At 34.8% G+C, this 14,604-nt stretch overlaps 1 protein-coding gene across 1 annotated transcript; it reads right to left on the bottom strand.

The window, feature by feature from the left end:
• Positions 1-2,138: 2,138 nt before the first annotated feature.
• LOC131488627 (olfactory receptor 51I1-like) lies at positions 2,139-3,185 on the bottom strand. Its single transcript, XM_058690487.1, has one exon. The coding sequence runs from the start codon at positions 3,093-3,095 to the stop codon at positions 2,139-2,141; it is 957 nt and encodes a 318-aa protein (XP_058546470.1). The 5' UTR covers positions 3,096-3,185.
• Positions 3,186-14,604: the final 11,419 nt, after the last annotated feature.

The following is a 14,604-nucleotide window of genomic DNA, read 5'->3' as shown; positions in this document are numbered from 1 at the left end:
TATTTTACATCTTCACACAACCATTCTGGGGTTCACTATATACCACACTGTATGGGACAGATGAATCAGACAAAAATGCCATCATTTAGGGAAGTACCACTTAGTAAGTGAGACAAGACAGGAATACATTGGCATACTTTAAGACAGAATCAAATAAAGTATCCAATCCACTTCATAACAGACAGAATATGCCATTAAGTCACCTCATCATTTAATTTATAAGTGAAGAAATGTAAAACAAAATTATCAGGATAGGTCACAGATTTAAAGGAAGGATCTCAGGGACTCAAGCTTAAGGACTCAACACTGTCATGTCACTTTTCCTCTCTGGGGCATCCTCTTATATCTGCTTATTTTCTCCTCCATACTCATGCTCTCCTAATGTAGACAGGTATTGCTTCCACAAAGCTATGGAGCATGATGACCACGTGTGATTTGATCTCCTTCCAGAAAGGAGACTGTTTCACACTAACTCTAGCATAAAACATGAAGGAGATTTTCTTTCCTCAGTTTTTAATATCTATAGCTGAAAGATCAGGGGAGGGATATGGTAGAATTTTGTTATTATTGGTCTCATTCAAACTCTACAGACAAGTAAGGATTTCCTCAAAGGAAAATTGTGCAGTGTTTTAAGACAATGAAACAGTTGCTGAAAAATGATCCCCAGTTCCTTCTACTCATGCTCAGGGAAGTCAGAGTTAGGAGGCTTTTGGCCAGACTCACAATAAAGAAAATGATTAAATTAGGCCTTAAAAGATGAAGAAACAGTTTAAGAGTTAGAATTTTATTTAATTTTTTCAGCGTCTTAATTATACTTCTCAAATAATCTCTCCATAAAGGTAAAGACCATACTTAAAAAAAAAATAACTCCCTTTATGTTGTTAATACCTAACAGATAGAGCTTACTGAATGCTTTTGGAATTGAGATAGATTTCCAGCTTCCATAATACTTATTCTCTTGATCTTCTCTGTCTTGCAGGCAGAAGATCTTGGCAACCTCAGTCCTCACTAGCTTACTTTCCTCTGAATTCATATTAACAATTCAAAGCAAGCCTCAGCCTTACTAATTACATTCTGTAACATGGTTTTGCTGCTATTTCCTGATTTCCATGGGTAGAATGTAAGCTATACGAATATTAAATCTAGGTCTTTTATATGATTCTGGTGTCTACCAAATATGTCAAACATACATTAAAATATTTTCCAGTTGATTGCTTGAGCTATCCTTTAGAAATTCATTCAAATCTCTCTTAAAGTTGTTTGAAATTCTTGCTAATGATAACTGCATGTTTATTCATTCCCATGGACAACTAAGTCTCTCTCTTTACTTGCTTCCTATGCTGATCCTAGCAGGACAATTCTTCCTTTGCTTACTCTAACTTCAAGAGTTGACCCTAGAAGAGAATAAACTAATTTGTTTTTCCTCTTGGAAATTTAGGCGACAAAAAAAAAAAAAAAGATGTAGCCTTGCTTTAACAGTCAGAATATAACCCTATCTACCCTCAGTATGGAATGTGAAATAAAACAATATCCAAATAAAGCATGAATTCTGAATGAAGTAGCAAAATGAGTAAGAATAACTATTTATCAGGTCCTTATATATTATTCTTTTCAGAAAGCTCCTTTACTTTTTGTTAAAAGTCAGAAGGTTCAGACATTAGTTAATAGCCAACTATAAGAAGTAGTCAGAAATAATAAACATACAGTCATAAATTTATCATCAATTTTGAATTTTCATGCTTCAGCTTAAACAACATTGCCAATCAAGAATTAGGAGACATTTTGTTTTCTCTATAAAATTAATCCCTCATTGATCTTTTACAATCCAGAGTTGGACTCCTCAGATTAGCACGTGGGGCAATGTGATTTTCCTCCAACTCACACACCAAACACACTGAGCTTGGCTTTCTGTTGTCATTTCTCCTTACCACTACCAAAGTCATCATTCATGATCACAGTTATGATCTTTTATCTAAGCGTTCTGCCTCTCTTTCCCTCATTAGTTAGATTAAATATTTCTTGAGAAAACCTAAGTATTTTATTGTTTTGAATTCATGGTGCCTAACATACTACTTGGCACACAGTAGATCCTGAATACAGTTTTTAAATTGGTTATCTCTTCTAATATAGAGAAAATATCATTCCCCAGCAATGACACGTTGCACCCAAAATCGCTTGCGCAGGGCAGCCTGGATCTGCCGGGATTTGAGACTATAGACGAGAGGGTTGAGCAGTGGTGTCATGAGGAGGTAGGCATTACTCATGGTGGTATACAGATTTGGGGAAGTGTCCTGGGTATAACGATGCAGCACTGCCAAGCTGATTAGGGGCAGGTAGAACACAAGCACCGTGCATAGGTGACAGGCACAGGTGTGCAGTGACCTCCAGTTTCTGTCTTGAGTCTCCAGCTTCATAATAGTGTCCAAGATCTTCATGTATGAAGCTAAGATGAAAACAACATCCACTGCAAATGTGCAGAGAACAAAAACCAATCCATAGGCACTGCTGAAGGTAATGTCCCCACAGGCTAAGTTCAGCATATCTGGGTAGTAGCAATAGGAGTGTGAGAGGATATTGGCCCCACAGAAAGGAAAAGTCCTAAGGAAAAAAGGCAGAGGAGCCAGCAGAGTGGCACCTCGTATGAGGGCAGCTCCACTAAGGCAGGCAACGGTGTAGTGGGTAAGGATCTTGGTATAGTTTAATGGAGCACAGATAGCTACCAAACGATCAAAAGCCATGGCCACCAGGACACCTGATTCTACTGAGGAGAGGGTGTGGATGAAGAACATCTGAGTTAGGCAGGCATTAAGGCCAATGTCGCGGACATCAAACCAGAAGATAGCCAAGACACTAGGCATTGTTGACAATGAAAGGCCTAGATCAGTAAGGGCTAGCATAGCCAAAAAATAGAACTGAGGTTCATGAAGGTTCTTCTCTGCTCTAACTAGGATAAGAAGAACGGCATTACCCACAAGGGCTATGAGGTACAGGACACAGAAGGGGATGGAGATCCATATATGTGCAGCCTCCAGACCAGGAATACCAATGAAGGAGAAAGTGGGCCAATTAAAGAAAGTGTTATTAAAAGCCAACATAGTAAGATGCACATAGGACTGTAGTTCAGGATACTTGCAAACCTATAAAAGAGAAATCATGTGTCAGGAAATGTGAAAGCCAAATTTAAAGTAAATAGGTTATTGATGCACAGAATATAAAATTAAAATATGGAGAACTGAAAAATTGAGTTTCTATTTTTAGCTTCATAACTATTTTCATATGTGGATGGCAACTAAGTACATGAAAAGACGTAGAACATCATTATTTATTAGGTGAATGTAAATAAATACAATAGGATACCATTAGAATGGCTAGAATTAAAAAGACTGAAAATGCCATGTGTTGATGAGGATATGAACAGCTGGAACTCTCTCTCCTGGAATGTAAGTGGTACAACTTCTTTGGAACACAGTTTGGCAGTTTCTTATAAAGTTATACATACATTTATCATACAGTTAGCATTACCCAGAAATTTCACTCTTAAAAGTTGGCCCAAGAGTCAAAAGACATGAATAGATGCTTCTCCAAAGAAGACATCCAGATGGCCAACCAACATATGAAAAAATTCTCAACGTCATTCATCATCAGGGAAATATAAATCAAAACCACAATGAGATACCACCTTACACCTGTCAGAATGGCTAACATTAACAACTCAGGCTACAACAGATATTGGCGAGGATGCAGAGAAAGAGGATCTCTTGCACTGCTGGTGAGAATGCAAGCTGGTGCAGCCACTCTGGAAAACAGTACGGAGGTTCCTCAAAAAGTTAAAAATGGAACTACCCTATGACCCAGCAATTGCACTACTAGGTATTTATCCAAGGGGTACAGGTATGCTGTTTCGAAGGGACACATGCACCCCCATGTTTATAGCAGCACTATTAACAATAGCCAAGGTATGGAAAGAGCCCAAATGTCCATCGATGGATGAATGGATAAAGAAGATGTGGTACATATATACAATGGAGTATTCAGCAATCAAAATGAATGAAATCTTGCCATTTGCAACAATGAATGGAACCAGAGGGTATTATGCTAAGTGAAATTAGAGAAGACAAATATCATATGACTTCACTCGTATGAGGGCTTTAAGACACAAAATAGATGAACATAAGGGAAGGGAAGCAAAAATAATATAAAAACAGGGAGGGGGACAAAACATAAGAGACTCTTAAATATGGAGAACAAACAGAGGGTTACTAGAATGGTTGTGGGGAGGGGGGATGGGCTAAATGGGTAGGGGGCATTAGGGAATCTACTCTTGAAATCATTGTTGCACTATATGCTAACTAATTTGGGTTTAAATTAAAAAAATAAAATTAAAAAAAAATTTGGGCCAAGAGAAATGAAAACTCGTGTTCACACAAAGACTTGTACACATTTATCCATAATATTTTTATTCATACTAGCAAAAAAACCCAGAAAAAAAAATATACAACCACTGTTGAATGAGTAAACAAACTGTGACAAATCCACACAATTCAAATCAAAGAGGGGGGTGCCTGAGTGGCTCAGTCAGTTGAGTATCTGACTCTTGATTTTGGTCATGATCCCGTGGTTCGTGAATCTGAGCCCTGTGTCAGGCTCTGCACTGGCAGTGCAGAGCCTAGTTGGGATTCTCTCTCACCCTCTCTCTCCTTCTCTCTCTCTCAAAATAAATACATAATAAACTTTTTTTAAAAAAGGAAGAGATTACTGATAGATGCAACAGAATGAATGGATCACTAATGCTATGTGAAAGAAGGCAAAAATAAAAGATCAAAGATGTATGACCTCGTTTATATGAAATTCTAGAAAACACAATGTCATAGTGATATTTGCTCAGAGGTTTGAGAGATGAACAGGGAGTATGAAGAGATTGGCTGCAAACAGGCAGAACTATCTTTCTGAGAGATGAAAACGTCCCATACTGAGGTGCCTGGGTGGCTCAGTCAGTTGAGCGTCCGACTTCATCTCAGGTCATAATCTCACGGTTCGTGAGTTTGAGCCCCATGTCAGGCTCTGTGCTGACAGCTCAGAGCCTGGATCCTGCTTCAGATTCTGTGTCTCCTCTCTTTGCCCCTCCCCTGCTCTGTCTGTCTGTCTCTCTCTCTCTCAAAAATGAATAAACATTTAAAAATATTTTTTTAAAGAAAATGCCCATACCATGGCTAATGTACTGATTGAATGGTATACATATATATATATATATATATACACATACGTATATATATATACACATATGTATATACATACATAATATATACATAAATATATATATATATATTTAATTCTTCATATTGTACTATTAAAACGGGTAAATTTTATTCTAGGTAGTTTTCACCTCCATAAAGCTAATCAAAAATATAAGATTTTTGTCTAAGAAATAGCTTTTTAATTATTCTAAACCTGTAGTTCATCAAAATGTATCTCTTCAGGATATCTTCTGCAAATCCTTCCTTTCAACTCATTCATAAAGAAAATGTCACTGTAGTTTGTGAAATTACTTGACCCCACTACTAGAAATTTATTGTATCTAGGATGAGTGTCAAGTTATATTTTTTTACACATTTACCTATTTGACTCTGATCTAAATGGTGCACATCCACACTGAAAAAAAAAATCCCTATGTCCTCTTTTAAAATTTTTGTCAACAGTGTCTTTCATTTTTTCTCCATTTTAAAGAATTATAACACCCTACATGCATCATATCCCTTAGAAATCTAAAGGTGGCTTTGAACAAAAGGCATGGCTTCTCTAGTTCAAATTGATTTACTTATCTTCTTCTCTTCTGATTTATATAAAATTTATGAGCAACTCGAGTACTCTCAAGACTTTAGTTAACTCCCAAATTTCCATATCCAACCCATATACCTATTCTGAATATATATTCAGCTGACCCATAGATATCTCTACCCATATGCTTCAAAGGAAATTCAAATGTGTACCCTAAGCATAAGGGCTAATTTAACCCTTATCGATGCTTACAACTTTTTCTTGTGCTTTCTCCAGAAATATCCCTCTTTCTTACATACCTCATGAACTTCTCTTCAGTCTTAAAAATAAATCTCAAATTTATCTTGTCCAAAAAGTATTCCCTAACCCCTTTCAAAATAATTGAACAAACTTCCTTCTTTGGTACCTTTTAATGCTCCTATCATTACACCCATAAACTTTTGAATTTTTTATTATTTTTCTGCCCTGTCGACTAATCTGCAAGTACTTGAGATTACAGGTTATTTCTCTAAATGAGATTTTTTTCCTGAAAAACCTTATATATTATGATAAACAATTTGTATAGGTAAATGGTTGACTTGATTAATAAGGATTGAGGTAAATTGCTTGATTTCACTAATTTCACTAAATTTCAGGGTTTATTTCAGTAAATTTGTATTAATGATACTTTATTAAGTAATTCTGTGAGGATTAAATGTATGAGACAGAGCAAAACCACACTGCACACTCACTGCCTAAAACCTTACCAATCAACATTTGTTTCTTGGCCTTTATCATACTCAATTCAATACAAATGTATGTCTAAGTGAATTGCAAACATTATAAAAATCCTTATTAACTTTGCTAGGACACACACTGATTGTTAGGAAATATTAAAATATTTATACAAAATAATATACTCTCACATTCTTTTACTCTGAGATTTCATATTAAAACCATGAATGGATTTTATTAAAAATCAAAGTATATGAGAGAAGTGATATGTATATCTAAACTGTTATATATACATATAGGTCAGAGTATCTATCTAGTGTGTCTATCAAACCTCTCCCATGTGTTATTTATATTTTTGAATACATTATATAAAAAAAAGTAAGGTCAAGTTGATCAAACCAATATTCCAGGTGAATGAGGAACTTAAATATGTGTTGGAGAAAGAAAAGAGGCAAGAGAAACAGAGATGGAAAGGCAGAAAAAGACAGTGGTACAGAAGGAAAGAAGAAGGGAAGAGAAAAAGAGGAAGAGAGGGAGGAAAGAATAAAAGAAAGAGAATTCTAGAAAAAATTAATTAAAGAATAGCTGATACCTGGCCCATCTTCAAATACTAGTGGTGAAGTCAATATACATTTCCTGGATCCTAGTACTTGAATTTCTATAAGAAAACAAACTAATTAATATAAATATTAATTCACCAAAATAATATACGGATATTGAGTGTGATATATATATATATATATATATATATATATATATATATATGTGTGTGTGTATGTGTGTGTGTGGGTATTTTTCCTTCAAAATCCAACCAAAAGCTATGTTCTTAAACAAATTTCTAAAAAAGTTTCACTTTGATTTACTAAAGGCTCTATCTTAAACATGTATAAATGAGAAATGCCCCTGGTAGCAGTGGGCTAAAAACACATAACACATCTGATTATAAAAATATCCTGCACTTACACATACATAAACATAGTCATTCACATACATGTATCTGTTATGAATACATCTTAGTTACCAGCATAAAAGCTTCTTGTTTTACTATAACTCCAGCTTCAAACAACAAATTGAATATAATTCATTCTATTCCATCCCATTAGCCCTGTTTCTTTGATTATTATTTTTACATATAAATATATCATATATGTAAATATTATTTATAATATTTTACACAGGTAATTATATAATATAAATAATTATTCAAATATATACTTAAATATAAATGCATTTATAATGTAACTATACATTACATATTATAATATGTTATATATGAATATAATAAACATCTTTTTGGTTAAAGAAATGATATGGCTTGGGGTGCCTGGGTGTCTCGGTCAGTTAAACCGAGTCCGACTCTTGATTTCAGTTCTGGTCATGATCGCATGGTTCATGGGTTCGAGCTCCGCATGGGGCTCTGTGCTGCTTGGAATTCTCTCTCCCTCTCTCTCTCTGCCTCTCCTCAGCTCATGATTTCTCTCTCTCTCAAAAAATAAACAAACTTAAAATAAGAAAAGATCTAGCTCTAAATCCATTCTTATATCAGCTGCTGAAAGGAAAATTTTATTTTACCTGCTTCCCCTTTGAAGTTACACTATGTCATTTTATGTCATGTCACATCATGTCATGTCATGTCATGTCATGTCATGTGATGTCATGTCATGTCATACTACCTTATATCAATTATGCACATTTTAACAAGAATGTTGTTTGTCAGGTATCATTCCAAGCATTGGAGTAAAGCATTAAAGTAAAGCATTAAAGTAAAACAGCATTATGAAAGAAACTAAATTATTATGGTTTAAAAACTGGCTTTGTCTTTTCCCTCTTATGTAATCACAATGGTCATTTTACCTTTCGAAGAACTAATATTCCTTGCAGTCAAGATATGGGTAATCATACCTCTTAACGGGTATTTAGAAAGATTAAACAGAAAACAGTAAAAGAGCTTATTATAATGCTGACAGAATTGAAAAACAAAACTTGCAAAAGTCACTGTGTAGTACTGTGTTGAGGTCTGATTGAGAGGTATATATCAAATTTATACCCATATCTACTTCACTCTGTATAAATTTTAACTTAGGGATATTGCAGATGGTTCCAATGATCAGTTGAATTTAAGGAGGATTCTAAAGAAGCATCAGTTGGGTAAAAGCAAATATGTTTCCTGTGCAAAGGAACAACATTCCTTGTGTAATTCTGCAAAATTACAGTGGCTTTACAGAGAACTGAGATCAGGAATATTATGGCAGCTTAGTATTATCAATACAGCGTTGACTTTGCAGACCGACAAGTCTCTGAATATTAGCAGAACAGCTCTTCACCCAGGTCAAGTTTATATTTTATCTGAACACCTAAGTTTGGTTTTAAATTGTCATTTCCCCAAAACACAAATCTTCATCTTGAAACTTGTAAAGAAGATGACTATTATTACTAGTAGGCATGAACTCAACATTTATATTGGGAAAAGCACTTTTGCTAAACAAGGTGGGGAGAAAAGTCCCAAAATTTGCAAAAGCATTTGATCTCTCCATGAACCTAAAAACAGCACCTAAAAACAGAACATGCTGATTGAGTCAAATCTAACTCATGTTGCAAAATATATTCCTGAGGCACAGGTTTCAGGATTCCAGGGAAAGCTATCAAATCAAGAAATGCAGTCCATGTAATTTGGGAATCTAATACTAGCTGTGTAACCACAATATGCACAGGTAGCATTAACAGATACTCTTTAAATTGATCATGACTACACCAATTAGTACTCAGAAGAAAATACAGATGAAATTCAAACAAGCATGTAACTTTAACTTTACATTTAACTTTAAAATGTATAGTTTATCAAACGCAGGATTCTCTGAACAATTAAATCCCCAAATCTCACATACCCTAACTCAACACTAGCCATTCCTATGGGTCCCTTTACCCTGGAAAACTGGTTATTATTATATAAGTTTACTTGAAAGAACATTATAACCAATTTACTTGAAAGGACATTTACAATGGTAGTTGCTATTATTTATCTCTGAAATACTTCACTTACTACACGGCGAATGGCCTTTTCACTTTCCCATGTGTCTGTTGGCAGGACTGTCCCTCCCTGGAAGACACAAAACCCCACAGCTCTGTGTGCGGAAGCAGTTTTACTTCAAAGGCTTGGTCGTTTAATGGTAGCTTACAGGCCAACAAGAGAAGGTCTCCCAAGTACCCAGAAAGCTCTGCTGAGATTTAAAAGGCACTGTGGGCTCCCAACCCCTAGCTAAGAAGCTTAAATTTATTTTCACCCCAAGGGATCTGAGAAAGGCGGAAGCATCTTTTAGATATTGTACACCATAGAGCATCTTTTTGTACTGGAGAAACCAAAAGCTTTCATTTTTATTTGAACACAGTGGATCTGAGCAATTTCTTCCTTTGTTATATGAAAAGCAAGCTGGAGTGAGAACATGTAAACCAGAACTATGTTTAAACAAGATCGGCTGTTTAGGAAATGTTAAGCTTCTTAGCAAATAGAATAATAACTACTTAAAAGTATTTAATACAGAGGCTCCTGGGTGGCTCAGTCAGTTCAGCATCTGACTCTTGATTTTGACTCAGGTCATGACCTCACAGTTCATGGGTTCCTGAGCCCCACCTCAGGCTCTGCACTGACAGCACGGAGCCTGCTTGGGATTCTCTCCCTTCCCTCTCTCCTTCTCTCTCTCTACCTTTATCTCTTTCTCAAAATAAATAAACCTTATTTTTTTTTAAAAAAGTATTTAATACAAATAAATACTTGCATGCTGTCAAAACTTTTTTCCATGTAATTTATGGCAATAACTATTTTCCCCAGAGTTAACAAAACAAAACTGTCTAACTTTATCTTTCTGCATAAAAAATAAAAAAAATTCGGGATGGCTGGGTGTCTCAGTCAGTTAAACATCCAAGTTAAACTCAGGTAATGATTTCTAAGTTCACGAGCTCCACCTCAGGCTTCTGCTTCGGGTCCTCTGCCCAATCTCTTTCTGCCCCTTCTCCACTTGTGTGCTCACATGGGCAAGTTCTCTCTCTCTCTCTCAAAAATAAATAAACATTAAAAAAAGAAAAGAAACATTAAAAAAAGAAAATATATTAAAGTTATTTAGTACATGACTTCAGACTGTATCTTTCTATATCTTGTGGGTTTTTTTTCTCGAGGATTTATCAAAGGCATATTTCCATGACAGTACAAAAAATGTCCCTCTGAGTTTTAAAAGATAGTTCATATTGGGGACCCTGGGTGGCTCAGGAGGTTAAATGTCACACTCTTGATCTCAGCTCAAGTCTTGATCTCAGGGTCATGAGTTTAAGCCCTACCCTGGGTTCCATGCTGGGCATGAAGCCTCCTTAAAAAATAAGTAAATAAATGATACTTAATACTGCACAATAAGGATGTGATATATTAAGCACCTCTCTGATTTTTAGACTGCTTATGTTTCACAAATATGAATAATTATACCATCTTAGTACATATTTAATTCCTGTCCAGCTTCCTTTCAAAAATGTTAAATAAATATACATCCAGAGAAGTATAAAGATTTGACTTCTTTTCTTCACACTTGCCAATCTCTTAAATTTCCTAAGATACTAGACCAAATGGGGAAAAAAAAAGTGTATTGTTATTCCCTTAATTTGTATTGTTATATTGATTATTAGTAAGGTATGATCTTTGTTATGTATTATTGGACATGTGTGCAAATTCTTTGGTAAATTACTTAAATTCATATTTCAAAATATTCAAATAGATACTTTTAGAGTCCCGATTATCTCAGTTCTATCTTTATATTTAAAATAAAGGCAAACTATTTTTCAGAAAATTTGAGTCCATGTAGGCACTTGATTGGGGAACATCATTAAATCCAAATTTCTAAACCAGGACCCCATTCAGAGTCACCCTCAAAACCTTTTCATGTCTTTATATCCTTGTCCTGCCTCCACTGTGATTCTGCCTTCACTGTGTCAAAATATTTGCATCTAAGATTATTCTGGGTAATATTAGATAGTAAAACTCAAATTTTTCAAAATCAAATTTTTCAACTGTAATTTCTACCAATATGTCAACTGATTGATGTATGTGGGAGTACTAGATCATATTTTCATAAACTAAAGTTCTCTGTAAAATTTTGTCTACTTATTTATGCTAGTAACCTAGTCTAACAATCCTGCCTGAATTCCTTTTGGAAGCTTCCTTAAACAAGTCACAAGTTCACATTTCACTTCTTTTTTATTTTAGGGCACTTCTCAAATAGACAATTCTTCACACTGAGACTTTCCCAAAGAGGCCAAAGTCATTATAAATTATATTTGGTATAAATATGCCGTTTGAAAAGACAGGCGCACTAATGAGAGTTTTAGCACAGCTACAGTTAAGATGCATAATCTGTCATGGAGAGGAAAACACTTGGAATGTGACAAATCAATACATGCCTGATAATACTTGGGAAATTAAATTGTTCATGCACCTGGTGTCTTGGGTCCTTAGTTACTGGCTATCTAAACTGCAGATTTAATAAATATGCAATTCCTGGCAGATAGAACATTAAAAGAAGAGCTCTCTCTCCCCCAACCAGATTCCCATGGTAAATAGGAAAAGAGCTGAGACAAGTTCTCCTAATCCTTTTGGTCACTCAAGGCAAAATTGCTCCTTTAAGTCTGCTGTACTGTGGAGGCCTTCTGTCTTCATCAGTCCTTGGAGCCATCTCAAGGACAGACTTATCAGTTGTGGATGTGCCTTCACCCACGTGAAACTTCTTAAACACACAAATTAGCAATACAACAGAAAGACAAACAAAAGTATGTCTATTAATAAGGCAAATTTGCACCAACGGAAGCAAATGTGAAAGGACTGCATAAAAGCAAGTGCTCTTTATTAATGATGAAATATAATCTCAGTAATTTGAAACTCAGTATTAAGAAGTTGGAGACCAGGCACAACATGAGGTTTACCTCATGTTGCATCTTGGATATCTCCAAGCAGGAGATTCATGAGTTATAGGGTCTTAAGCCATGGTAGGACACCAAGTATAAACTAGATCCATAACTTACTAATTGAACTAATAGAGAACACTACTTTGACATATTTCTAGTAGTACTTCAGAAGAAAGTGGTCAGGTTGGGATATTTCTAGGGTTTTGGGATCCGGACCCAAGATCTGAGATATCTTTTTGAAGGTTGGAACTGAATGGCAATATATAAATCTTATGGCATAATAGTTTAGGGTAGAAATAATGTGGTATGGAAAGTGAAAGCCATCTTGATAACTAAATTGTTGTTCGATAAAGGACCTAAGCTGTTTTTCTATGTGAGCAATCTATTTCTCTCAAATAATTTCCATTTGCCCAGATTGCCTATTGATTATTTGAATAAATTTATTTTCAGGAATTTAATAAAACAAAGGATGGGTTTATTTGCTGTTTTACATCTTTAATTCCTTGTGCAAAAGTGTTCCTGTACAAGTAAGAGAGTTGACATAAGTATTCTCAGTTCACAGTCTGGATATGTTCTGTGTTTATTCAGGTGTTCTTGGTTCTGTTTGCCATTTCACTGATAGGAATAGTAGGAATTTTTACATTTAGTAAAGCTGGAGTTAAATGGTGTATACTACCTAGTACTCTGAGATTCTACACATCTTTATGTATTATCTTTAGTTATTCTCAAAGGCTCCTGAGAGGTTAAATTGATGAATTCCATAATGACATTTTATATAGTCATTTCTCACAGCTATATCTCAAGAATACAGCTACCGTCATTAACACATTAACACACAAAGTTGTTCAATGCATATCTTCAATAAATAGCATATTGCTGGATCTGTTAATACTAATGTAACATTTATGTAACACCTTCTCTGTGTTGGGCCTTGATATATCTGATAAATCAACAGGAGAATGCAAAAAAAGAAATATTCTTTTTCCTGGAGGTGACTTAACTTTCAGTTTGAACACCTCATCTAAGAATCTGTCCTCACATGTTAGGAATCATTTATGCAAGACCTCTTTCTCTGGTTCCCAGTCCCACATTTAACTTATACTTTTCCTCAAAGGTCATAGGTCTTCACAACTTTGAGTAGACACGAAACTACCTATTTTACTTTAATCTAAGTCACACAAAAAATTTTAATGAGTAAAGGATTATTAATTATGATCTATATTTCAATATTTCTATCTTTAAATTAAAAAAATAATAATGACAAAAACACCCAGGGAAATAGGAAGCTACTTTGGGTAATATATCATTCTCAGTGGTATTTTATTTATATATATTAGTGGCTTCAATTCACAGCATTATTATGAATATAGAAAGCTCAGGACAAGAAGAATCAGTGGAAATAGCTGATCAACCAATTTTGCACCTAAGTGATTTCCATCATGATTGCTTTTCCTCCATAGAAGGGGAAATAAACATTTTTCATCAGAGAAAAGATACTTTATCAATACAAGTCAGGTTTATAAAAATTATAACTTTGATGTTATTTTTGAAGTATATTTTGATAAAGGGAGAACATGCTGGAGACCATGAATTACCTTTGAATCCTAGATTGGCTACATATTAGTTGTCTGACGGGGGGGTTTGATAAATTAATATATTTGAATTTCAGCTTGTTCAAACTGAACATGATTTGCTAATTGAAATGATGAGAATATATGGCTTTTTATGTGAGAAAGTAAATAATAAAAGACACATAAAAGTGTTTTTTTTAATTCCTTAACATGATTCATCACAAGGAGGGTCTAATGCTATTTTGTGGAATTTGTGGAAATTTGACTACTCCTGTTGAATACCATTGAATCTGTGCATTCTGCTAGCCTGAAAGTCCATATGTTTATGTGAAACTACATGACAAAAAAAGGTCCTTGACATGCAGTTATGTGTAAGGTGCATGGTGTGTGTAGGGGTACAGTGTGGAATGATGATGGGAAAGTTTATATAGTTTATAATTTCAGAATTCCAAGGTAATTTCTACATATATTCTATAGGGTTTCTGAAACATATAGTATAAATGGAACAATAGCAGAATTCAAACAGATGTCTGTGAAGCAATTAAATTTTGAGAAATCTCAAAATATATTGTAGAAGACATGAACAATCCCAAGATGTAGATAC

The sequence above is a fragment of the Neofelis nebulosa genome, chromosome 10 (genome assembly GCF_028018385.1).
Source record: "Neofelis nebulosa isolate mNeoNeb1 chromosome 10, mNeoNeb1.pri, whole genome shotgun sequence".
Taxonomy (NCBI): domain Eukaryota; kingdom Metazoa; phylum Chordata; class Mammalia; order Carnivora; family Felidae; genus Neofelis; species Neofelis nebulosa.
Note: the sequence above shows the minus strand (reverse complement) of the source record. Positions and strands in the feature narration are given on the sequence as shown.

Coding starts and splice junctions, on each gene's coding strand:
- LOC131488627 (XM_058690487.1), bottom strand. CDS start 3,095: ATGTTGGCTTTTAATAACACTTTCTTTAATTGGCCCACTTTCTCCTTC.